At 33.8% G+C, this 26,529-nt stretch overlaps 1 protein-coding gene across 1 annotated transcript in view; it reads left to right on the top strand.

The window, feature by feature from the left end:
• Positions 1-1,253: 1,253 nt before the first annotated feature.
• LOC126881309 (glutamate receptor ionotropic, kainate 2-like) overlaps positions 1,254-26,529 on the top strand; it is a 136,068-nt gene continuing 110,792 nt past the window's right edge. The window contains exons 1-4 of the mRNA XM_050645516.1: positions 1,254-1,417; positions 12,077-12,260; positions 15,512-15,829; positions 24,217-24,415. Coding sequence (XP_050501473.1) covers positions 1,330-1,417; positions 12,077-12,260; positions 15,512-15,829; positions 24,217-24,415 — 789 coding nt within the window. The 5' untranslated portion in view covers positions 1,254-1,329. The remainder of the gene's footprint in view (positions 1,418-12,076; positions 12,261-15,511; positions 15,830-24,216; positions 24,416-26,529) is intronic.

Raw genomic sequence — 26,529 nt, 5'->3', positions numbered from 1 at the left:
GGTGATCTTTATTTCCCTGTATCCCTAAAAATTAGACGAGCACGTTGTCTTACTAACAATCTAAGTTTTACTGATGAAATATTAGTCAACGCAACCACTCGGCGGAATAATACACGACAAAAATCTCATCATGAACAGAACGACCGCCCGAACGACCGCTTGGCACTACTGGAATAAGTATGTCGCCTACGCCCCGGCGGTCGTATTCGACCGCTGACATATTTTTTCAAAAATTTGGACTAATAAATAAAATTGATGAAACATTAGTATTGAAAGTATTTCAGTTCGTTGCCAGATGAACTTTTTTCAACTTGGCACCATGGACTTTTTTAAACATTTTTTTCTGGCAGTCAACCTGTTAAAGAGCAGTAACTTAGTCGTTATTGGGTTGACATAGGTCTTAGAGGCGAATATCTTGGTGTTTTCATTAGCTACAATTTTGTTTTAATTGATTTTTTCTATAAAATTAAATTGTTTTAACGTGAGTTTTTCGTTTCAATCGCAAATAACTTGGAAACAAAATTTTGCAAAAAATTTTGCAAAAACAAAATTTGCTCAGAATTGATCATTTTATCGATATCCATAGTTATTTTGATTAAAAAAGTTTTATCCCCTAGATGGGGTTGTATTCACCCCAAGGGCGAAAGCGCAGTTCGGCATAGGGTAGATCTTGAAGAAGAGTGTCAACACAGCTTAAACCCAAATTTTCATTAAAATCGGTGTTGGTTCTCAAAATTCCACGGTTTTACAGTTTTTTACCGCTGATGAGTGATCTAATTACACGACTCATATTCTCATGTAAAAAATCATCGATTACGTCATCACGGCCAGATGGATACCGTCTCTAGTATGACATAATATACAAAAAAATGAACATCCACGTGCTTCAGGATTTTTCTCCAAAATCGCCCATTTTTTAAAAATCGAATTTATTCCATAATTTTGCCCCTCGTTATAATATTTATATAATATTTATTGTATTTTATAATATTTGCCCCTCATAAATGAATAATTTCCCACCCATCTGAGATTCTAACTCGCATCAGCCACAGAGGGGTGTAAATATTTAGGTAAAATAGAAATATAACTATTACAAAAAATATTTTCCTAATTTCCAAATTCACACCAACACCTATATTTAATTTATTATGTCAAGTTCACTTCCATTATTAAACATGTATGTTACACATTTTTGAGGTAATTGTTTAATTAGTTTTATTTCGACTATGTTTAATTGAACCAACAAAAAGGAAATAGCAATTAACAGTATAGCCGCTTTTAAATGTTATCTGAGAACTATTCAGACTGAAAAAACTAGTGGAGTGAACAATGTCGACGGGATCGACAATTTTGTGTTTGTTGGTTTTTCAAAGTGTTGGTTGGATCTCCGCCGCCCTGACTGGCGAGCTTAGGATTGGTAAGTTTTTCGTTTTCTGAATCATTGATAAATAAAAAAAACTCATATATGTATAGTTCAGACCATCTGAGATAAAACAAATAGTCTAGAGAAATAAGATTTTTCTCGTGACACATCCCCCTCCAGGCCGAAACCAAATTTTTTGAATAGTGTGGACATCTATATTAATAACTTTTATGTTTCCTGCAGCCGATTTTGATGATATACATAGTTATAAACAAATGAAAATCAAAAAACGGTAAATTTTCGCTTCTTTCGTCTATAACCAAAAAGTTAAGCATTTTAAACAAATTTAAGAGTAAGAAACTCATAAATCGTCTAAAAAAATTCAATATGGCGTTCGCTGAATATGTCTATCCTTATTGGTTGCTTAGAAAATTGCAAAATAAATCATAAATTTCGAGTTTATATAAATATTCATAACTTATGTAAAAATTAACTTAAAACCTTCTTATTCCACGAAATGCTGAGACTTCTGGTGCTTAAATTATATTTTAAATTTCAAAGCAATTAGTCAACTAGTTTAAACTTTATTTAATTTCTTCCTCCCAAGTTCATTTTTTTTGCAACACTAAAGTCAGAAAATTATGAGGTTACAGTCAGACTTCTGACAGTTTATGGAAGAAGAACATTTATACTATTAACTTAATTAAAAAAAATGACAAAATTAATTTTAAACAGTATAAAATTATTTTGCTAAAACACGTCGATTTTTTGCTTACTTAAAAACAATTAGAATAACTTTTTAACCGTTACCCGTAGAAAAATTATTTTTCCATATTTGGAAAGACTGAATTTTTATACACATTTAGAAAGAAAAACAATTGTCCTAGGACAATTAGGGTCGAAGTTAGCCCCCCCCCTTTTTTTTTAATTCACACGTTTTTGCAAAATAATTTTGCAGTATTTAGAATTATTTTTTGTCATTTTTTTTAATTAAATTAATAGTATAAATCTTCTTCTTTCATAAACTATCCAAAGTATTAGTGTAACTTCATCATTTTCTGACTTACCTATAGCGTTGAAAAAAAATAATTTGGGAAAAACAAATTAAATAAATTTTAAACTATTTGACCAATTGCTTTGAAATTTAGGTTATAATTTAAGCACCAGAAGTCTCAGCATTCCTTATAATAAGAACGTTCTAGGTAAATTTTTACATAAGTTATGAATATTGATAAAAACTCAAAATTTATGATTTATTTTGCAATTTTCTAAGCAACCAATAAGGATAGACATATTCAGCGAACGCCATATTGACGTTTTTTATACGATTTATGATTTTATCATTCTCAAATTTGTTTAAAATATTTAACTTATTGGTTCTAGACGAAAAAAGCCAAAATTTACCTTTTTTTGATCTTCACTTGTTTATAACTATGTATATAATCAAAATCGGCTGCAGGAAACATATAGGTTATTAATATAGATGTCCATACTACTCAAAAAATTTGGTTTCGGCCTGGAGGGGGTTGTGTCACCAACAGGATATTTTTTTCCTTATTTCTCTGAACTAAAAAACAATGTTCAAATCTAAGCAAATTTTGATGTAAACTAATGAAGGATGCCAATATGAGCTTTACCTTTTACGACACGTCTTCGTGTTCTAATTGATCGTGGTGGCAATTTTCATCCTATCTTCATCAGCGTCGAAAAGATGTAAAAATGTTATATTAAACCATGTTCTGAGGTTCTTTAATCAAGATGTTCTCCTTCTTCCTAGATTTGACTTTCCAAATATTTTTCCTTGCAGGATGGCTTGTAGTATCATATATTATGCATGGTCATATCTCGATTTATAATAATTATTATCGTATATTTCATGGTGGTCAATACCTCTCGGTTCTTCTTCAATCTTCTAAGGCCTTCTTCATTTGTTGCTGTCAGTCCACTTCTTCTTCTTCTTCTTCATGTACCATGTCCTTTCAGACCGTTGCTTATCATCATTTCGATCTTAATTTTATTCATTCCCACCATAAATAGCATGCGTGTATCAACCCCATACCAATATCGCAAGTTATTCAAACATGAGGTTCTTCTTCGTGCTTGACTGCGTTTGTCTGCTATTTTCCATTGCAAAATATTTTGTAGCAACCGATATTTCGAAACTTTAATTACATGTCCTAAATACTCCAGCTTTCTCTTCTTGATGCTTTTCATAATCTCATTGGTCTTGCTGAGACGTTCGAGTATGGTGGAGTTTCTAATCTTCTTCATCCAAGAAACTTAAAATTTTTCTATAGCACCACATTTCGAAAGCTTCAAGGCGACTTAAAATGCCAATTTTAGGTCTCTGTTACATAATACCTTGTAGACGAGGGCATTTAGCACAAAATAAATAAATTTTTAAATACGGCATCTAGAGACTTGCAGTTTTTTGCATTATGTTCAGGATGACGTGAGGAAAAAAGTCTACTATTCAAAAATGGGTAGAAATGTATAATTTCACTGTAAAGTGCATAAAATGCATCCAAAATTGGATGTCAAATGCATCCAAATTGGTTTTTGGGGTCACTGAATACGATTACGCAATTAGAACAGACCCCGGATCACCTGGTGCCCAAGGTCAGTGCAAGAGACGTCATCTTCTGGAGTTTCGATGGTTTTCGGCATTAAATCGATGCAAACGGATTACTCACGAGTTTTAGGGGTCACTAAGTACTAATATACCATCAGAATTGACCCCCGGAGTACCTGGTGCCCAGGGTCGCTATACTAAGGCACGTAATCTTCTGGAGTTTCGAGGGATTTCGGCACTAAATTGATGCAACTGGACTTTTCGGGGGTTTTTGAGGTGGTTAAACAAGAATGTGCCATCAGAACAGACCTCTGAATCACCTGGTGCCCAAGGTCACTGCAAGGGACGTCATCTTCTGGACTTTTGAGGGCTTTCGGTATTAAATTATTCGGGGGTTTTTGAGGTCGCCAAAAACGAATATGCCATCAGAATAGACCACCGGATTACCTGGTGCCCAAGGTCACTGCAAGGGACGTCATCTTTGGGAGTTTCGAGTGCTTTCGATATGAAATTGATGCAAACGGATTACTTACGGGTTTCTGGGGTCGCTAATCACGAATATGCCATCAGAATTTTGAATTCATTCCGGAGTACCTAGTGCCCAGGATAGCTACTAAGGCACGTAATCTTCTGGAGTTTAGAGTGTTTTCGGCATTAAATTGATGTAAACGGATTACTCATGGGTTTTGGGGTCGGTAAACACGAATATGAGATCAGAACTGAACTCCGGAGTACTTGGTGCCCAGGATCGCTACTAGGGCACGTCATATTCTGGGGTTTCAAGGGTTTTTGGCATTTAATTGATGCAAATGGATTACCGGAGTGTTTTTATGTTCGCTAGACACGAATATGCCATCAGAATTGACCTCCCGATTACCTGGTGCCCAGGGTCGCTTCTGAGGCACGTCATCTTCTGAGGTTTCGAGGGTTTTTGGTATTTAATTGATGTAAATGGATTACCGGAGGGTTTTTGAAGTCGCTTAACACGAATATGAAGTCAGAAACGACCCCCTGTGCACCTGAAGCCCAATATCACTTCATGGGACGTCATCTTCCGGGGATTCGACGGATTTCGGCATTAAATAGATCAAACGGATTACTTACGGGTTTTTGGGGTCGCTAAACACGAATATGCCATCATAATTGAACTTAGGAGTACCTGGTGCCCAGGGTCGCTACTAGGGCACGTCATCCTCTGGGGTTTCGAGCGCTTTCGGCATTTAATTGATGCAAATGCATTACTGGCGGGTTTTTGAGGTCGCTAAATATGAATATGCCATCACAACCAACCTCCTGTGCACATTGCGCCCAAGGTCACTACAAGGGGCGTCATCTTCTGAAGTTTTAAGGAATTTTGGCATTAAATTGATGAAAATAAACCCCAGAAACCCATGAGTAATCAGTTTTCATCAATTTAGTACCGAAAACACCCGAAACTCCAGAAGATGACCTGCGTTAGGTACCAGATGCGAGTAATCCGTGTGCACTAATTTAGTACAGAAAACTATCGAAACTACAGAAGATAACCTACCTTAGGCACCAGGTGCTCCGGTGTCTGTTCTGATGGCGTATTTATCTTCAGAAAACCCAAAAACCCATGAGTAATCCATTTGCAACAATTAAGTACCGAGAACCCTCAAAACTCCAGAAGATGACTTGCCCTAGGTAACAGGTGCTCTGGTATCTGTTCTGATGACGCAATCGTGTTCAACAACTACAAAATCCGATTATTAAGTAATCCGTTAGCATCAATTGAATGCTGAAAACCCTCGGAACTTCAGAAGATGACATGCCTTAGGTACCAGGTGCTCCGAGGGTGAGATCTGATGGCGTATTCACGTTCAGCAACCCCAAAAACCTATGAGTAATCCATTTGCATCAATTTAGTACCAAAGACTCTCGAAGCTCCAGAAGATGACGCCCCTAGCAATAACCTTGTGCACCAAGTTCTCCGTTATTCGGTTCTGATGGCATATTCGTATTTAGCGACCTCAAGAACCCCTCAGTAATCCGTTTGCATCAATTTAATACCGAAAGCCCTCATGACGTCCCTTTCAGTGACTTTGGGCACCAGGTGATCCTAAGGTCTGTCCTGATGGCATCTTGGTGTTTAACCACCCGAATAACACCCCTAGTAGTCCATTTACATCAATTCAGTGCCGACATCCCTCGAAATTCCAGAAGATGACGTGCCTTAGTATAGCGACCCTGGGCACCAGGTACTCCGGAGGTCAATTCTGATGGTATATCAGTACTTAGTGACCCCTAAAATTCGTGGGTTATCCGTTTGCATCGATTTAATGCCGAAAACCATCGAAACTCCAGAATATAACGTCTCTTGCCGTGACCTTGGGCACCAGGTGATCCGGGGATGAGTTCTGATGGCGTAATCGTATTCAGTGGCCCCAAAAACACCCCAAATAATAAATTTTGTTCCTTAGTATACTGATTTTGACTTTATTTTTATCTTTATGCAATTTTGGATGCATTTTATGCACTTTGAATAGTAGACTTTTTTCCTGACGTCATTCTGAACATAATGCAAAAAACTGCAAGTCTCTAGGTGCTGTATTTAAAAATTTATTTATTCCTGTGTTTTTAACCTTCGAGTGGTAACGTACGGTCCCTGACACCGACGTAATGGATTTTTCGCGGTAAAACTCAAATGCGCATATTTTTTTGTCCGCGCGGCCAGGTAGCTTTCAAATTCTTATCACACTATTTAGCCTTGAAAAATCTGTGGCCAAGTATGGATAGTTCATATGTTATTTGACCTGACGGTGTTAGAGATCGAGGTTACCATTTATGTTATACTTAACGGTAAATTTTTGTTGTTTTTGGTCCATAGTCAGTTTAAATAATATATATTAATTTTAGGAGTTGTATGTGAATAATAATTATGAAAGACAACAAATCAGGTTGCAACAACTTTTTGACGAGATTGTTGCTAATTCCGAACCAGGACCGTACAGTACGGTGCAGTGGAGTGTATAAAAATATGAGGATACAAACGGACAATAATTTCATTTTATGTTAGACATTTGTTGAATAATTTTATTTTTTTTTGTGACATTTCAACCCTTGTCGATATGCTTGTTGATATTTTGTATTCAAAAACTTGACATGTTTTTGTAAATTGTTTGTCAATTATGTTAGTATCTAAAAGAAGCCAATTTTTTTAATGTGCATTTTTTCCCGAATATAAATAAATATTGATCATTTCTTAGTATATTGTTATTTAAATATAATTATGTTAAACATTTAGTCACATCCAATTTTTAACAGAAAATCACAACCTAAGATATTCATTATTAAAAAAGTCGGTGTCGTAGACCGACGTTACCAACTATGTTACAAGCATTCACGTTACCGGCGGAAGGTTAATGCTAAATGCCCTGGTCTATTGGAGATCCTTCTAAAAGCGGCTCTGGCCTGGTCTATCCTAGATATAATTTCGACGTGACTCTCTGAATTTCAATTTAATTGATATACAAGGTAAACCGTTTGATCAAATTGCTCAAGTTTGGGATTATTTACATATACAGTATTGGAAATCTTTTTTCGGAACATAGGAACTTTCAATGAAATAAATTATAATCTTGATTTGCAATTAACCAGTGTAAATTTCTACACAACGTCGCGATGTTTCATATTTAATTGATTTCTTCAACTGCACCGAACTGAGATCTCTGATTTCAATTAACCAGTGTAAATTTTAATATAACGTCACGATGTTTTAAAATTAATTAATTTATTCGACTGTAATTCCTTTATAGCTGGTTATTGCACACATGATTCAATCCCATGGGGCACCTCAATTCAGTGCAGTCGAACAAATGAATTAAATATGAAACATCGTGACGTTGTCTTGAAATTTACACTGGTTAATTGCAAATCAAGAATCTAACCTATTGCATTGAAAGTCCCTATGTTCCGAAAAATAATTTCCAATATTGTATAGACGGTTTTAGATTATGTTGTTTACTTAGTACGAGTATTTTGGTTTTCCGTATGTTCACATCCATGAGATTTAAGTATTATCCGATATAACCACTTCTGAAATGTTTTCAATTTTCCAATCTGCCCACCTCAGAAAGAGAGAAAATAATCATGCAAATGCATACAATGTAGAGATAATATTTTCTTGAAGTGTAGCAGAGAAGTATGCCATAATAGTGCTGTAATGGAGGTCTAACTTTATAATTCATAGTAATTATTGAAAATCAGTGTATTTATTTTAAATAGTTCGAAGTTTATTAAATATATTTTATTTGTAAGTAGACCTGTGTTAAAAAATAAATTTTCCGAATAGTAGCATCAGTATTTTCTTTTATGATTAAAAATATAAAATTATGCATCAAATATCAAAATAAATGTCTCTATATAGATATTTTTGCGCCGGGTCCCTGAGACTGGATGTTTTCCATTATGTACTATAGACACATATGTCTCGATTTAAGAGTTAAAAGTACCTATATAGTCCAGTCGGAATAACATTAATTTGACCTTGCATGGCGAGCTGCCAAAATTTTTTTCTAATCTTTAGGTGGGTCATGTAGTGCAAATTTAAAATGACGACTGAATTCCGGCGTTGTTTTAGACGCCATCTTTATTTTAAAAGAGAACCGTTTTTGCTCAATATCTCCGCCAGGTTGAACTTTTTGACAAAAGAAGTCTAAGGACTGAAATTGTTAAAAGTGCGATTTTGTAATTTCTTGTTTACAAATTTTTTTGCCCGGAGAATATTTTCCGAGTTAGGGTAGATACTAGTGGAAGGTTAGGAGAAGCATAGGCAATTATTGAATTATCTTGTTTATTATTAATTTTAATAAAAAAAAATGAAAGAGATTAAAATTGTATAAAATAAAATTCTCCATATTTCTCTTATGTACAATTTTATTATATCTTAAAGTTAATAACAAACGATAGGTATAATTCAATAATTATTATGCTACCCCTATTATTCTCCTCAGCTCAGAAAATATTGACAGTACAAAAATAAAGTAAAAAGAAATGTAGGAAATCGCATTTGCAACAATTTCAGTCCCTACTATTTTAGTAGAGAAGTTGAAAATAATGGAGATATTGAACAAAATGTTAGGGGAGCAAAGTATGCTAAATGTACAGTCACTCAAGCGTTATGGGGACCTATTTGGTTGTGAGGAGTACGTCCTAAAACCAAAAAAAGTTAAGTAAAGTTTTCCATTTTAGTGGGGAGTTTCCATTTTTTAATTTAATTGTACATTTCCACCAATGTTTTTTTTAGATTATAGCGTCATCTATCCATAATTCGAAAAAAATGTTTCGAATAAAAGTTACTTGTTTTTAAGTAAGTAATCCAAATCTGCAATAAATAATCTGGGCTCTCATTAAAGATTTTAAAGTAACCCCCACCCCACCTCCGTGGGGGTCATGTTTGGTGTCATTCGATAGATTTTTCAAAAATATTGAATAAGTGTATTATTCAGTTTTTCGATCTGATGTTCATTTCGCGAAATATCGCGGGATCCTAATTTACAATTTTTAAATTACCCATTTGGAAGCCACCCATTTCCTTACGGCCCGCTTAAATCGTCAGATTTTTGAAATATACACTGTTTTGCATATACTTAACTTACCTTATCTTAATCTGACCATTTCGAGTTTTTCTAAGGATAGATTTTTTTTCGCCCCCCCCTTAACGAACTCCCCTGCATTAAGTGCCAATATATGGTAGAGCTACATTTTTAGGATACAAGGTATCTCCCCATGTAACACTCTGACGCGCTCGAGTAACTGCAAAAATGCCCGCTTGCTACCAAAAACCGCCATCTTGGTTTTTCTTGAGTCGATGACTCGGATTTTAAATTTATACTACTAGTCCGCCCGTCTTAGCTTAAAATAGTAGTAGTAGAAATACAGGACAACATATCTAAAACTTGTCAAATCAGCTAAAAAAAGCCTATTATCAAAAGCGTCTGGGAAGCTCTAAAATGTTGTAAAAGAAACTTTGTCTATAATAAACGATCTTCGAAATCAAACTTACACAGCTCAATCATTTTCCCTTCCAAATCCTGAAACTCTAAACGATTACTTCGTTAATGTGAGTAAAAATATAACATCAACCATTTTGCTGCAACAAGATCCCATTTCCTATCTTCCTAATTCAAGAAAGGTCTCGAATTCATTCTTTTTAAGACTAGTCGATAACTCTGAACTGATCCAAACAATCAAACTAAACTGTATCAAAAGCAAATCGTCCTGTAGTACTGATGGACTATCTATAAAAATTTTCTCCAATCTCGCAGAAAATTTGTTGGAAATCCTCGTCTCACTAATTAATGATTCCTTCGTAAAAGGTAAATTTCCAGAGTGCCTAAAAACAGCCATTATTATTCCTTTTCATAAGGGTGGTGAAAAATCTAATGCCTGCAACTATAATAGACCTATTGCCTTACTACCGGTACTCTCCAAAATTATTGAGAGACTCATTAAAACTCGACTTATGTCCTTTATCGTTGATAACAATATTTTATAACAAAATCAGTTCGGCTTGTTAACTATTAGATGTACCACTAATGCCATGTTTTCTATACTACATGAGGTTTACCAAGCACTAAACAATAATTTTTATACTGCCACTGTTTTCTGTGATTTTGACAAAGCTTTTGATTGTGTAAATCACGAAATCTTGATTAAAAAACTAAATTTCTATGGAATTCGAGGTATCTTTTTGAATTGGTTCCAACCCTACTTAAATAATAGGAAACAACTAGTTAGAGCAAAGGATACGGACTAGTCTCAAAAACATTGTATGTGGAGTGTAAATTACCACAAGGTTCAGTATTGGATCCTCTTCTGTTCCTTATATTTATAAATGACATCACTAATTTAAAAATCGATGGGAAAATTTTTCTTTTTGCTGATGATACCAGTATCACTTGGAGCAACTCAACTATTGCATCTCTTCATGGAACTATAACTTCGGATCTACTGACGATAAAGACCTGGTCTGACTCTAATTTAATCTCTTTTAACGTAGATAAAACAGTGGAATTAACCTATAAAGGAGCTCTTCAATCTTTGCCTCTTAATAACAGCCAGATGAGTAGCGTTGATTCTGTAAAATTTCTTGGTATTTTTTTAGACAGCAACCTCAAATGGTCCCTTCATATCGATTCGTCAAGTAAGAAACTCGCCTCAGCTTGCCATGCAATAAGATCTCTCTCAAGGGAACTCAATTTAGCGTCTTCCAAAATATCACATTTTTCGTTTTTCGAGTGTCATCTTCTATATCTTTCTTTTTGGGGTTCTAGTACAGCTGCTCAATTTGATGTTATATTTAAAGAGCAATAAGATATCTGTTTGGCCCCAGAAGATCTACACACTGGAGAAGTTACTTCAGAGATCACGGAATTTTAGCACTTCCATCTTTATATATTCTAGAAACGGTTTGTTTAATTCGTAAACACCTTCATGTCTTTCCAGCAAGGCCCAATCATCTTTACTTCGCCAGAAATTCAACCTTTGATATTTATTTACCGATCCCGTCCACTGAGTTAGTAAAGAAATCTATATTATATTCGGCAAAAAAACTGTACAAACATCTCCCATTACAGCTTAAATCTGCAAAATCTTTCCCAAAGTTCCGTAAAATGACAAAAGCCTATCTATCTAAAAGACCATATTATTCAATAGAAGAATTTCTCAAAATGAATAACTATAAAAATTGGGTTTCATACGCAGTAGCTTAAACTTGTCAGTTCCTAATGTTGTATTTTATTTGTTGTAAGTAGGTTCAATTTGCAATTTATATAAATTTTGCAATAAATTGTTTTTGTCTTTGTTTTTATATCTTATATACTGTATATTGACGATTTATCTAATTTAAGTAAATTGTATTTGGTATTTGTTACTGACATTTTTTGACTGTATGTAAACTTTGTCCATAAAATTGTAAAAATTTTCAGTGACAATAAAGCATATTTCCATTTTAAAATAATAAAATTTCTTGCGCTCGCCACGTAAGGTTAAGATTTTTGGTCTAACCCGACTTGACTAACATGACATATTTTGTACTTAGTTGAATTTTAATTTAGCAAGACCGCATATAAAATAAAGTAATATCGCAGTAAAATATTATGGCACTTTGTTTGTTACAGCTGGTATTTTCGAAAACATCCAACTTCACCAAAGTGCGTTCACATATTCCAATAATCTTTACAACTTCGAAAAAGATCTTAAAGATGCACCAGTCTCCCATATAGTAGATTCTAGTATATTGAAGGATGAACCATTTTCAGCACTGAAAGGGACCTGTTTGTTTTTAAAACAAGGAATAGTCGGGTAAGTTTAGGAGAAACAAAACAGTATATAGAATCAATAGGTATAGGTACATAATTAACCTTATCTGTTACCTTTCATGAAAATTAACCACGATGTTTAACCACTTCTTTTATTACCACCTCGTCAGTCACTTCTTAAATCAAAATTGAACAAACTATTTTGTGTTGTTACTTCTAGAAAATATTCTACTAATTTAATTTTTGATTCCTCATTAATTCTTGCAATTATTAATTTAAGGTATGTATTAGAAATTGTATAAATAAGGATTTTAACAGAAGAAAAAAAATTAAAGAGAACAACTTAGAACGAGATCCTATACGTGTATAAGACATGATTTGAGTAAAAAAATAATATCATTCATAAAGGATTAGCAAAAAACTAGGGTAGCAAAAATATTTATTCAACATTGTAACAACATTTAAAACAACAAACATATTGAGATCTATTTTATTTAAAACCAAAAATTAAACCTAGCGAAGAGCAAAAAATAGATGTATTAAATTTATGAAATATCTTGTTAATCCAAAAACTTTTATTAAAGGTCAAAATGCAAGGCAACTATATGCTAGAATAACGGAACATCAACCTGATATCAACATTAGAGATTTCCACAGATTACAGATATGTCGGCAAGCATGGGAAAATAAACATAGGAGTCAATGGAAGTATCCATGTAAGGAATTAAAAACGATCCATGTACTAAATAATAAAAATAAAAGAAGCTGCTGTTATTAAGTCAAACTAATTGCTTAATAAATTTCTTGGTAAAATGTAATAGAATGTGGTTACCAATATTTAATGATTAAATGACTAAAAGGCAAACAGAAAATACGGCTACCAAGTCAATTACTTATAGGCCTGGATCCCGCGTACCAAAAGAATGTTTATTAATAGCAAGCTGAAAATTTGTTAAGAGGATGGGTACGTATTTTCGGCTGCAATGCTATTCAAATGGGGATTCATTTTCTTCGAATCCTGAGAAAACTAATAAATAGTTTCTAAAAATTTAAACGCAGAATGAAAGATTACGTTATTAGCGAAAGAACCGAAAGGGCCGGCAGGGCTGAAAGTCCCTGAGAACTTCTATTATGTTTATTTTAATAAGTTACAGGGTTGAAAAACTAAGAGAAAATTTAGGGTGATTTTTAATTTCAAATATCTCATTCAAAATAAACTTCTTATTTATTCCAAGGGACTTTCGGCCCTCGGTAATAATTTATTCTTTCATTCTGCGTTTAAATTTTTCAAAAATATTTATTGGTTTTTTCAGGATTCGAAAAAAATGAACACAATGTCCGAGGTAATATTTTCCAAATCTATCTTCGTCTTACAACGCACTCAGTCGAATAGAATATTCTCAGTCAGACATTGACAATCAGTGACAATTTTAAATATTTGACGTGGCATCGAGAATATTTTGAGTTGTTGATTAAATAATATTGATATATAGTGTGCTTGATAAATAATTGATTTAAGACGTGAACTTAATAAAAAGTTATTTATTGTGTATTATTTGTGGAAGATCCAAGCAGAAAATACATCATGATAATATATTCTGTGATCCAAGTATTTTGTTGCTAAAGATGTTCAAAATTGTAAGTATTCCATAGTAACAATATATTATCAAGAAATCTCTTTAACACTTTTCCTCTTTTCTCGTTTGAGTATTAGTTTTTGTTGTACATATAAATTATTACAATCACTGAATACATAGTTAGTGAAAAAATTATCACATTTATTAACTGAATTAGAAATTTATCCAAGTTATCCAAGAAAATTCAAAAGCCATCTCTTTAAGTTAATGATGACATTTTCAAGTAGAATAACATTCTAGTAATGTTTACATATCCATACCAATGTGAATTTTACTACACGTAATTTGCCGTGTAAAGACAGTAAAAGTAGGGATAGCCGTAAAATATTTGCGAATTATGTACCGATGGCCTTAATAGCTTAAGGGTGTCTAGTCGGAAAAACTTTGATGTATGTTAGGCATTTTAATAAGTTCGACACGTAGAACATGTCAAATGACAGAAATTATGATAAATAGCAGTCTGATTTTTGCATTAGAGATTAATGAAAGGGTAACAAATTAATTGGAAGTTCTGTCCGACAAAATATATGTTTGTTTCGAAATTAAAACTTCCTCTTTTCCAGTGGTTCCGTACATCAAAGTTTGTACGACTAGACACCGTTATGCTATTAACCAATTTTCAGCTTTCTACAAATTAGGTCTGGATCCCGCGTATGAAAAGAGTTGATTAATAGCAAGCTGAAAATTTGTTAATAGCTTAAGGGAGTCTAGTCGGACAAACTTTGATATATGGGAACACTGGAATAGGGGAAGTTTTAATTGTGGAACAGGTTAAAAATTTGGAACGGTCAGACCACGAAAACGTCACATGTATTTTGTCCGACAGAACTTCCAATTGATTTGTTACCCTTTCAATAAACTCTCATGCAAAAATCAGACTGCTATTTATCACCTGTCATAATTCCAGTCATTTGACATATTCTACGTGTTCCACTCATTATAATGCCCATTTGGTGATAAATAGCAGCCTTATTTTTGCATGAGAGTTTAATGAAAGGGTAGCAAATCAATTGGAAGTTCTGTCGGACAAAATATATGTGACGTTTACGTGGTCTGACCGTTTCAAATTTTTAACCTGTTCCACCATTAAAACTTTCCCTGTTCCAGTGTTCCCATATATTAAAGTTTGTTCGACTAGACACCCTTAAGCTATTAGCAAATTTTCAGCTTGCTATTAATCAACTTTTTTTTATACGCGGGATCCAGACCTAATAAACTTTTTTTGGGACACGGGATCCAGGCCTATTTTCTTCATTTATGGATACTTCATTTATGTTTAAAAGTGACAGGTTAGGTCATTCATCTGTCTCTCATCACCCATGATGTTTGGGTGATACACCCACCCCATGAAAATTATTTAATGTGTTTATAACGTTCTTTTTCTGTTTTTTTTTTCTGTTGGGCTTTGTACGGAAGACAACTATAGTGTATACGTGATTATATATTGTAAAACTAGCAGATACTATTAAGAGGCTCATGCACATAACCTGAAGTTGTGGTACTTTTATAGTTTATTGACTACTAGCTCAGATGATGACAATTTTGTCGAAAGCGCTTAGCTAAGGAAATAAATACATTTACACACTTTGACATTCTATTTTTTCACTTTCTTTACTAAATATTTAATATGTAGAATTTACATATAATTTCTATTTAGATTGTTTGGTCCTCAGTCATCTCTTAACTTTGATATAGTCCAATCGATAACGGAAAGAAAGGACATACCACACATTCTAACACGATGGGTCCATCCGTCCCAAATGGGTCTACAGACTATAAACTTTTATCCAAGTCCTACAAGATTAGCCGATGGGTTTATGGATATCGTCAGAAAACTTGAATGGGAAAGCCTTACCCTTCTTCATACTGATCCGGATCATTTGATGGAAAATAAGGACTTTATTGAAAAAGCAAAAGATGAAGGTATCATTGTCTATATTGTAAATGTGGACCCTTACAAAACAGGAGATTACCGGTAAGTTTCTTAAAACTATTAAATATAGTTATATATAAGGTCAATGGATTTCATATTAAAAAAAACAGTAAAATCCTGCATAAGAGGTATATTTAAAATCCCTTAAAAGGGCCACATCAAAATCACATAACTAGCTTTCGACTGGTTTACCAGTCATCATCAGTGCTTACCTAAAATGATTATAACCTGATAAAATAATGCAAAGGTATTGAAATTTTGACTATGGTTAAAAAAATTATAGGCTATACTCACGTGCAATGTACGTGCTAACCACCAAGATATTATTTAACAAAAATATGTGGGTCAAAACCCAGTAAAAGTAGTCCGTCAAGGAAACATTGGTTTAAAATGCTACATTAAGCCAGGATGTTTAAAATATTTAGCTAATCTGCCCCAAGTAACATCTGAGCTGTGGATTTGACTTGTTCACATGTTGAAAGTATGACGGCAAGTGACAAAGAAATGTTCCAGTGGAAGAAATGTTCCAAATGTGACAGTTCCACAGGAAGTTGAAAATTAACCTGTCATATTTAAAGACTAAGGTGTACAGCTTGTTAAAATTAGAAATGATTTAACAACAAACTCCATTGTGAAAATTATCATTTAAAATTCATTAAACTAGTTGTTATAGTTAAAAATGTATTCACGTATACTTTAGTGGAGTTAGTTAGGCAAACAACATTATACAAAAGTTTTTTATTCGAGAACTGAATTCAGTAATCAAATCTTATTATCAAGAGTTCTAAGATTTAAAAAAGCAATTTTGTGTTGATTTGAAGTTATCGAATTTATTTAACTTATTGGTAGCTGTTGGAATTTGTGTAGGTAAGTGTGTAAGAAATCACAATGGGGGTGACTGAGGTGTAAAAATATCTTAAACTAGCTGACCCGGCAGAGTTCGTACTGCCTCAATAGATAAAAACAAACTTTTGTATACAATAAACTTAAAATAAACAAAAGGAATTCGTAATTAATAAACAAAAAATGCTCGAAGTGAATGAGGTTTTATTATTATTTTTAATTAATTACACATGATGTTTGAAAGAATACAGTTTAGTTAGAAGTAACAAAATAAAGTTTGTAGTGCAACAGTTACAATCTTAAATTTGTTTATCTTATAATGAATATAACAGCTTTATTATATCTACATTCAAAACAACCCTCTATTTATGATTGGGTTCGGGGAGATTCCAAGTCTATAGGTGTTGATTAAATAAAATTAAATTCAATTAAAATTAAATAAAAAAGTAACTGAAGTAAATTAAAATTAAATGAAATTGAATAAACGTAAATAAAAACAATTAAAACTGAATCAAATTAAATACAAATAAATAAAATCATATTAACTAAAATACAATTAAATAAAGCTAAAAAAATTAAATAAAAATAATAAATAAATTAAAAAATAATAATAAAATTAAATAAAAGAAAATATATTCTAATAAAAATAAATAAAATTTAATAAAGTGAAATAAAATAAAATAAACGAAAATAAATAAAATACTTAAATTAAATAAAATTAAATAAAATTAAATAAAATTAAACAAAATGAATTAAAATTAAATAAAATTTTATAATTTGCTGCTTGTTCTTTTCGTGTGCTCAGAATTTTTCTCCTGTTTACGGTTCCATTTAGAGATATTTTTTGAAAATTTCACAAGATTAAAAAATTCATATTTTGCCCAATTTGAGTCCCAAAGTTAAACTGTTCCACTTCTCTTCTATGAAATTTGTCGCTCGTTCTTCTTCTGTCCTCAGAATATTGCTACGGCTTGAGATATTGTATTTCGGACACCGATTGTGCTAGAGAAAAAATTTTAGTACGGTTTTGCTTGGAATAGCAAGGAGTCTACCTACTTAATTTCATATTTTTCACGTCATTATTGTGAGAGTTACGGCGTCATGGGCAACCCCCTAATGACGTACGGGTATGAAATATAGACAGCAACCTACTCCCAGTCCAGTCCAATATACCTGCAAAATTTCATAAAAATCGGTTAAGTCGTTTCGGAGGAGTATGGTAACAAACACTGCGACCGGAGAATTTTTATATAGATGTAAAATATTTAAATGGCTATTAAAAAATAACGGTCCGAGATAGAAAATTGAAAATTTAGGATTATGTGTATCTTTTGCTTCTAGATCTCATAAAAAGAGTAAAAAACGGTTTTTCCAAAAATTAAAAAAATGTATCAGGGGGGCAACCCCCTTATGACGTACGCCTATGAAACTCCATATTATCCTATTCCCAGTCCGCTCGAATATACGTGTAAAATTTCATAAAAATCTGTTCAGTCGTTCTCGAGTTATAAATGGTGAAACTAACATAACCTCGACTTTCTTTTATATATATAGATGCAAAATATTTAAATGGCTATTAAAAAATAACGGTCTGAGATAGAAAATTGAAAATTTAGGATTGTATGTATTTTTTGCTTCTACATCTCATAAAAATAGTAAAAAACGGTTTTTCCAAAAATTAAAAAAATATATCAGGGGGCAACCCCCCTTATGACGTACGCGTATGAAACTCCATATTATCCTATTCCCAGTCCGCTCGAATATACGTGTAAAATTTCATAAAAATCTGTTCAGTCGTTCTCGAGTTATAAATGGTGTAACTAACATAACCTCGACTTTCTTTTATATATATATATATATATATATATATATATATATATATATATATATATATATATATATATATATATATATATAGATAATCTGGGGGATGTATCATTAAGAAAGCACAAGCTCAAACTTAGGCGACTAAAGTGAAGTGTGATCACACATCCAACAATTTCAGTCTAAAGTTCTAAGATCAATAGTGGATGCACCATGGTACGTGACTAATCAAACAATTCACGAAGACTTAAATATACCTTTCATCACAGAAGAAATCCATCGAGCGATGGAGTCACAAAATGAGCGTACCATTCACAATGACAATGAGTTAGTAAGGGAATTATTCCATAATGGCCCTGTCACAAGGTGACTAGATAGAACCTGGTCTCAGGATCTATTTTAAAACTTAAACATAAATAGAATAAGATGAGACATTATTGGAAATCTCTTCTTCATGCCCAAAAACATGGAACAAATTTGCTTAATACTCTTTTAAGGATGTATATTGTAAATAAACATAATTACATAAAAAAACAATGGAGTGTGTTGTTACATAATTGCTAATTTTAACAAGCTGTACACCTTAGTCTTTAAACATGACAGGTTAATTTTCAACTTCCTGTGGAACTGTCATTTCTGTCTTATCATCGTTCGGAGGTCTCTATCCATTTCTTTGTCACTTGCCGTCATACTTTCAACATGTGAACAAGTCAAATCCACAGCTCAGATGTTACCTGGGGCAGATTAGCTAAATATTTTAAACATCTTAGCTTAATGTAGCATTTTAAACCAATGTTTCCTTGACGGACTACTTTTACTGGGCTTTGACCCACATATTTTTATTAAATAATATCTTGGTGGTTAGCATTTACATTCCACGTTAGTATAGCCTATAATTTTTTTAACCGTAGTCAAAATTTCAATATCTTTGCATTATTTTATCAGGTTATAATCATTTTAGGTAAGCACTGATGATGACTGGTAAACCAGTCGAAAACTAGTTATGTGATTTTGATGTGGCCCTTTTGAGGGATTTTAAATATACCTTTTATACAGGATTTTTCTGTTTTTTGTATTACTTGATATACAGCCAACTACAGGAAAACTTTTTCCTTGTGGATTTTTTTTGGATTTCATATTGTTAAGCAACAACTGCAAGCCTAAGGGTAAAAAATATTACCATCGGTTTACAGCGTTCTCCAACGCCTTCCTATTCCTAACCGCCATTGTTCCCTTTTCAACAATAGACTTGGAGGGATTTTTCTTTTCTCTAGTTCTTTTTCAATTCCCTTCCTCCAGCTTTTTCTCGGCCTTTCCCTTTTCATTTTCCCTTGTGGTGTTTACGTCTACGTCAAAATCTGTTTAGGGATCCTGTCATCTGGCATTTTCTATACTCTATATATTGCTTTACCATATTAGTTGTTTTGTTTTTGTGTCATCAATTCTTGTATGCGCGACTCTCATCATTTCTCATATTCTCTCATTTAGTACTGATATCTTCTCGATTTGCCTGCTGCTGTGCCTATACTAAATTTACAATGAAGATTCAGTAGAAATAAATAAACAAAGACACCTTAAATGCTACTAGAAGCAATCCCTAATCATAATTTACAGTGTACTACCTAAATAGTGTATATTGTGTATATTGTGTATACAATGTATATTGTAAATCCCAAATCATGATTTCCCAAGTTTATACATTGTAAATTATGATTAATCATATGATTAATTATGATTAATCATAATCACACCCCTGAATCATAATCTACAATGTATATGTTACGGGCAATAAGGTAAATCCGGCCAATAACGTTAATACCCGGTCAATATCGACAATGGCCGAAATATTAGTGTCCATAGAAACTGCACATTGATGATAATTTTAAATTCTTGATAACATTTCCATCATTGTCCGGTCAATGTCAATAATGACTTAAATTTAGACTAAAAGATAGGTTATATTTTTATTATTTGCTTCTTTTCTGTTCTCATGCTTAAATTACTCCTAGTAAATTTATGCCAGGTAGTGTTACAAAATGCCAAAAAATAATAGGACATCATTCCTAATTTTATTTATTTATCAACATTGGCCATTTGCTTTTGGCTACTGTCGGTATCGACCGGTTATTGATGAAAAAATTGTAGGTTATTTTTTTATTGGCCAATAGCTAATGTTATTGTCGTTAATGGCCGGGCATTGTCGCTAATAACCAGGGGAAATGGTCATTCACGACAATGCTCGGTCTTTAACGTCAATGGCCAATTTACATCATTGTCTGTAACATAATACATTGTAAATCCCAAATCATGATTGCCAAAGTTTATACATTGTAAATTATGATTCGGGAGTGCTCCTAGTAGCATTTAACGTGTCTTGGTTTGTTTATTTCTACTGCATCTTAATTGTAAATTTACATAGTATAGTAGCATTTTCTCTGCTCTTGGTTTCATTGGCCAAACTTCACTGCTTCACTAGAATTTAAACCCTGTGACGAATACAAGTACCTGGGCATGAAGATAACTCAAGATGAAACAATCGATGATGCTATAAAAGATAGAAACGTACAAGGTACAAAAGCCATATACATGATCAACGACAGTCTGTTGGACAAAAGATATCTAAAGCGAACAAACAGCTCTTAAAAAATACCATACTTAAAAGTGTAATCACATATCGCCTGTCCGGAAGAAGAATGACGTAACTGCAAAAAGCCAAATTTCTCAGGAGAGAAAAAAAAAGATTGTTAAATATTTAAGATTAAATGAGGAGTAATCGTCCAGGAGAATTGATATGCCGTTTATTTTTACAATGAGGGCTTTTATTTTATCCCTGTTGATGAGAATTTCATTACCTTAAATTAATCCCCTCATTTCAAACCTTTTTACAGTTGCGTCATTCTTCATCTAAAAATTTTTAAATATTTAAAATAGTGATTAAATAAAGAGTAACCGTCCGGAGCATCGGTATGCCGTTTATTCTTACAATGATGGCTTTTAGTTTCGTCCCTATTGGTGCAAATTTCCTTATCTTAACTGTATCCTCCCATTTTCAACCCTACGTTGAAAATGACGCAACTACAGTTGCGTCATTCTTGATTTGGAAAATTTTCTTCTACCTTGTATGTTTCTGTCTTTTCTAGAATCATCGATTTTTCCATCTAGAGTTATCTTAATGCCCAGTTACTTGTCTTCGTCACAGTGCTTAAATTCTACCTCATCGTCTAATATAATAGACTGCTTTGTACGTCCAATACAAATGGCTTCTGTTTACTTAATGTTCACTTCGAGATCACATTTTATTCTTCATTGTATTAGCTTCCGCATCGTGTAACTTAAGTCGTCATGATCCTGAGCAATCCGAATTTGGTCATCAGCGAAACATAACCTGGATACGAGGCCACCACTTAACACCACAAAGTATACGAATACTGGTCCTAGTATTTTAAAAGCGGAAGTAGAGAAAGCCATCAAACAGAGCAAAAATGGGAAATCTCCAGGCCCTGACCAAATACCATCAGACTGGCTCAAACTTCTGGATGACGATAATGTCTCACAATTAACAAACATTTATAACCATATATACGAGACTGGAATGATGCCACAGATATGGTTGGAGTCTACATTTATTCCACTCCCAAAAAAACCTAATACATCATCATGTAAAGACTTTAGACTAATTATTCTCATGAGCCACTCTCTCAAGCTACTTCTTAAGATAATTCTTAATAGAATCAAGCAGAAATGTGAAGAGACAATGGGAAACAAACAATTCGGTTTCAGAGAAGGATTGGGAACAAGGGAAGCTTTGTTCTCAATGTTAACATTACTTCAACGATCATGGGAAGTACAGAAACCAATTTACGTCTGCTTTATAGATTTTAAGAAGGCGTTTGATAGAGTTCAACATGATAGGTTGTTTGAATATATAGAAATGATTGGAATAGATGATAAAGATCTAAGACTTTTACAACATCTATATTGGAATCAAGAAGCTTCTATTCTGGTAGACGGCAAAGAAACAGACAAAATTTGCATTCAAAAGGTGTCAGACAGGGTTGTGTGTTATCCCCAACTTTGTTTAACGTATACTCAGAAATAATTTTTAATGAAGCCTTGGAAGGACAATGTGGAGTTCGAATCGGGGGAGAAACTATTAACAACATCAGATATGCAGACGACACCGCGATCATGGCTGAAAATATCGAAGATCTTCAATTCCTTATTGATCGAGTCACTAGAGAATGCTCCAATAACGGACTTAACATAAATGCAACAAAGACAAAGTTACTTGTGGTTAGTAAACAAGACGTCGGCCCTATGCAACTAATTGTCAGTGATGAATCAATAACAAAAGTTAACCATTTTAAATACCTAGGATGTTGGATAAACGAGACACTAAATCCGGATGAAGAAATTAAATCTTGTATAGAAATTGCAAGAGGAGCATTTATGAAACTTAGATCTATTCTGAGCAACTCTCAGCTGAATTTACAACTAAGAATCAAGTTCCTAAAATGTTATGTGTATCCTGTATTACTATATGGATGTGAAACCTGGATCATGAAGGTTAACATGATGAACAAATTAGAAGCCTTTGAGATGTGGTCGTATCGTAGAATGCTCAGAATATCTTGAGTTCAAAGCATTTCAAACAGAGAAGTCTTAAACAGAGTAGGTCAAGGCGAAGGTGACTTAATGAAGATGATAAAAAAGAGAAAACTTGAATATCTGGGGCATATAATGAGAGGTAGCAGATACAGGATGCTGCAGTTAATATTCAATGGAAAGATCGACGGAAAAAGAGAAATTGGTCGAAAGAAATATTCATGGCTCAGAAACCTTCGTCAATGGACTGGCTTATCAGCAGATCAATTTTTACATGCCGCACAACATCGAGAACGATATCGGCAAATTGTTCTGGAAGCTACCCACGCCTAAAAATTTGGGCACGGTACTTAAAGAAGAAGAAGAAACATGAAGTGTATAGTATTGTGTCGTCATTGAGAGGGATTCCTATGCTATTACATTTTCTTTTCCACAGCCTGAGAGCTTGTTCCAGATACATTTTGAAAATGGTAGGCGAAATACAGCAACCTTGTTGCAGTTCTTTCGTGACCTTAAGTCCCTCAGACATCCTTGACCAGTTTTTAAATTTTTGCAGTCGTTCCATTATACAGACTTTGGACTGCTTTGATAAGACCATGTTTAATATTGGTTCGCTGTAGGTTGACCATAGTTTGCTGAGGGATACACTGTCAAATGCTTTTTGTAAATCACGAAGACAGGTCAAAATATTTTTATTACTTTTAAATTCGCAAAAAGATAGCCAAGCACGGAAGGCAGTCAACTACCATTTCGCTGAAGCGAAAGGCTCTAGTTGACGAGCGCGAGGGTTCAAATCCTAGCCCGGTGTAAAGAAAATTAAAACGCTAACGTATTAGTTAAAAATTCTAAATTAATCTGCAACTTAGACTTGTACAAGCAGGTCACCAAATAAGGCCACCATCCTTCTAAACGGACACTTTATAAATGCCTCTAATTTAGTTATACTGCTACTTACATACTGTTTTATGTCGTAAAAAGCCATCTTACTAAGAAAATCTACTATAAACGTTGTATAAATCCTATGTTTACTGTGGAATTTTTGAGGTTCTAAGATACTGTCTATAGTTTTCAAACGTGCTTGATGGAAGGTGACTACTAGTTTTTACTGTTCTAAGTTTGTTAGTTATAATTTGTTAATAATTTATTTTATATTTTAGATCAGTACTTCGAGATGCCGTACGGTCAGGACAAAAGAATTTTGTTTTGGATTGCCCAATTCGAGATCTAAGAAATCTTTTAACCCAACTTCAGCAAGTTGGTTTGTTAAGTTCAGGTTATCACTTTTTAATGACCAATTTAGACGCTCACACTGAAGATCTAACTCCCTATATGTACAGTGATGCCATTCTTACAGGGGTAAGGCTTATTTTTAAAGGCTTATTTCTTTAAAACGTAAAACATTTGACCAATGTGTGTTGCCTGTGATGACTTATGGTGCCGAAACTTTGACATTGACAGCTACAACTTCTAAAATGCTGCAAATAGCCCAGAGGAAAATGGAAAGGTTAATGCTGAGTAAATCGCTTCGTGACCGAGTTAGAAATTAAGACTTAAGACGAAGAACAGGAGTTACCGATGTAATTTCCCGAATTGCCACCTTGAAATGGAACTGGGCCGGACACGTCGCCCGAATCAGTAATGGGAGATGGACGAAGAGATTACTTGAGTGGAGGCCGAAATTAGACAAAAGAAGTAGAGGAAGACCACCTACTCGTTAGACTGACGATCTCAAGAAAATGTCTAGAAATTGGATGCAAACAAAAATGAGGAAGGCCTATGTCCAGCAGTGGACTGAAAGGGCTGGGTTATGAAGGCTTATTTATATTATTTTATTATAACTACAAGTTTTAAAATCTGATATTTAATCTTAATTATAAGTACTTTAACATTAAGAGTCTGTGAGTCCAAACCGTCTACTAAAACTGATGTTTGATTCCTTTACTTTGCAATTATACGAACGTCTTTGCCGTCCAAGCCAATGTCTCTTAGAACTTCGATCAGTATAGAGTGCCTCAAATGCCTTTTGGAAATCACTAAAACAACAGTACATATTCTACAGATATATCTCGACACCTTTGAGCAAGTACGTTCATCCCAAACAATGCCTCTTTCGTTCCAAACCAATTTCGGAAACCAAACTGTATGTCACTTAGGTATACGTCACCTTTATAAATAAAGGGTGATTCATTTAGAGGTACTTTTTTAAAAAAGAAAAATCAATGAAAAAAATGAATTTTATTTGAAAATCTTTATTGTCGTAAAAAAGAACCATTCTTTACAATAATTACTTCTTAAAGATAATTTCTTTCAAATGTTTACCATGACTGCGGTTAAGACTGTCCATTCTGAAGGTCTAATTTTCGATAACGCGTTCGAGCTTTTCGATTGGTATTTGACCAGTGACTCGATTAATACTGGCCTCCAATGCCTCAATCATAGCCGATTTATTCATGTAGACTTTGGACTTGCGGTAGCCCCAGAGGGAAACGACTAGACCTGTGATGTCACAGTATATAGGCGGCCAAGTCACTGGTCCGAAGCGTGAAATAAATTGCTCACCGAACCGTTTTCTCAGTAAAGCCATGCTTTCACGGGATGTATGGCAGTTGACGCCATATTTTTGGAACTAAATGTCACTTAAACTACGAACTTTAATTTCTGGTACCAAATAGTCTGTTACCATGGCGCGATAATGGTCTCCATTCACAGTAACATTCTGGCCGGTCCAAGACATGGACCGACGATGACACCGGCCCATAAACCACACCAAGCAGTAGTTTTTTTTAATGTACTCTTGAACCTCTTTGGGTTGCTCATAAACCAAACACGGGCATTTTGTTTATTCATGTCCTCGTTAAGCCAAAAACGGGTCTCATCGGAAAACATTTTTTTTTTGTTCTAAGCGCACGAAACACATTCCTCATTGGACGCCTATGTTCAAAATACAGCTAAATAATTTCTACACGTTGTGACGAGTTGTCTTTCTAGCATGAAATGTCAAACAATACTGAATAAGAAAACAACTTTAGGTGATACCATTCATGCACGATCTCCCAACAGATCCTCACCAAAAAAAGTACCTCTAAATGAATCACCCTTTATATACGGCCATGGGTACCCCGTCAAAATAGCCCCGTCAAAAAAGCTCCGACAAAATAGCCCTGACATAATATCCCGCACACAAAATAGCTCCGACAAAATAGCCTGCAGACAAAATAGCCGCGGAATAATATCCCGCCGACAAAATAGCCCCGACAAAATAGCCCCATCAAAATAGCCCCGAAAAAAAAAGCTCTCTTTAGAATTCATCATGAAATAATTCCTTAAAAATACATTTTTTTGGAAATGGTAATTATCCTCTATTCAGGATGTTTATCTTAACCACATTAAATAAAAATTGTCTTTTCAGAGGACTCGAGTCCTGTCTTTCCTGCCTCTTTCCTGGAAGTTTGAGCATTTAAGTTAAGCGA

The sequence above is a fragment of the Diabrotica virgifera genome, chromosome 3 (genome assembly GCF_917563875.1).
Source record: "Diabrotica virgifera virgifera chromosome 3, PGI_DIABVI_V3a".
NCBI classification, from domain to species: domain Eukaryota; kingdom Metazoa; phylum Arthropoda; class Insecta; order Coleoptera; family Chrysomelidae; genus Diabrotica; species Diabrotica virgifera.
Note: the sequence above shows the minus strand (reverse complement) of the source record. Positions and strands in the feature narration are given on the sequence as shown.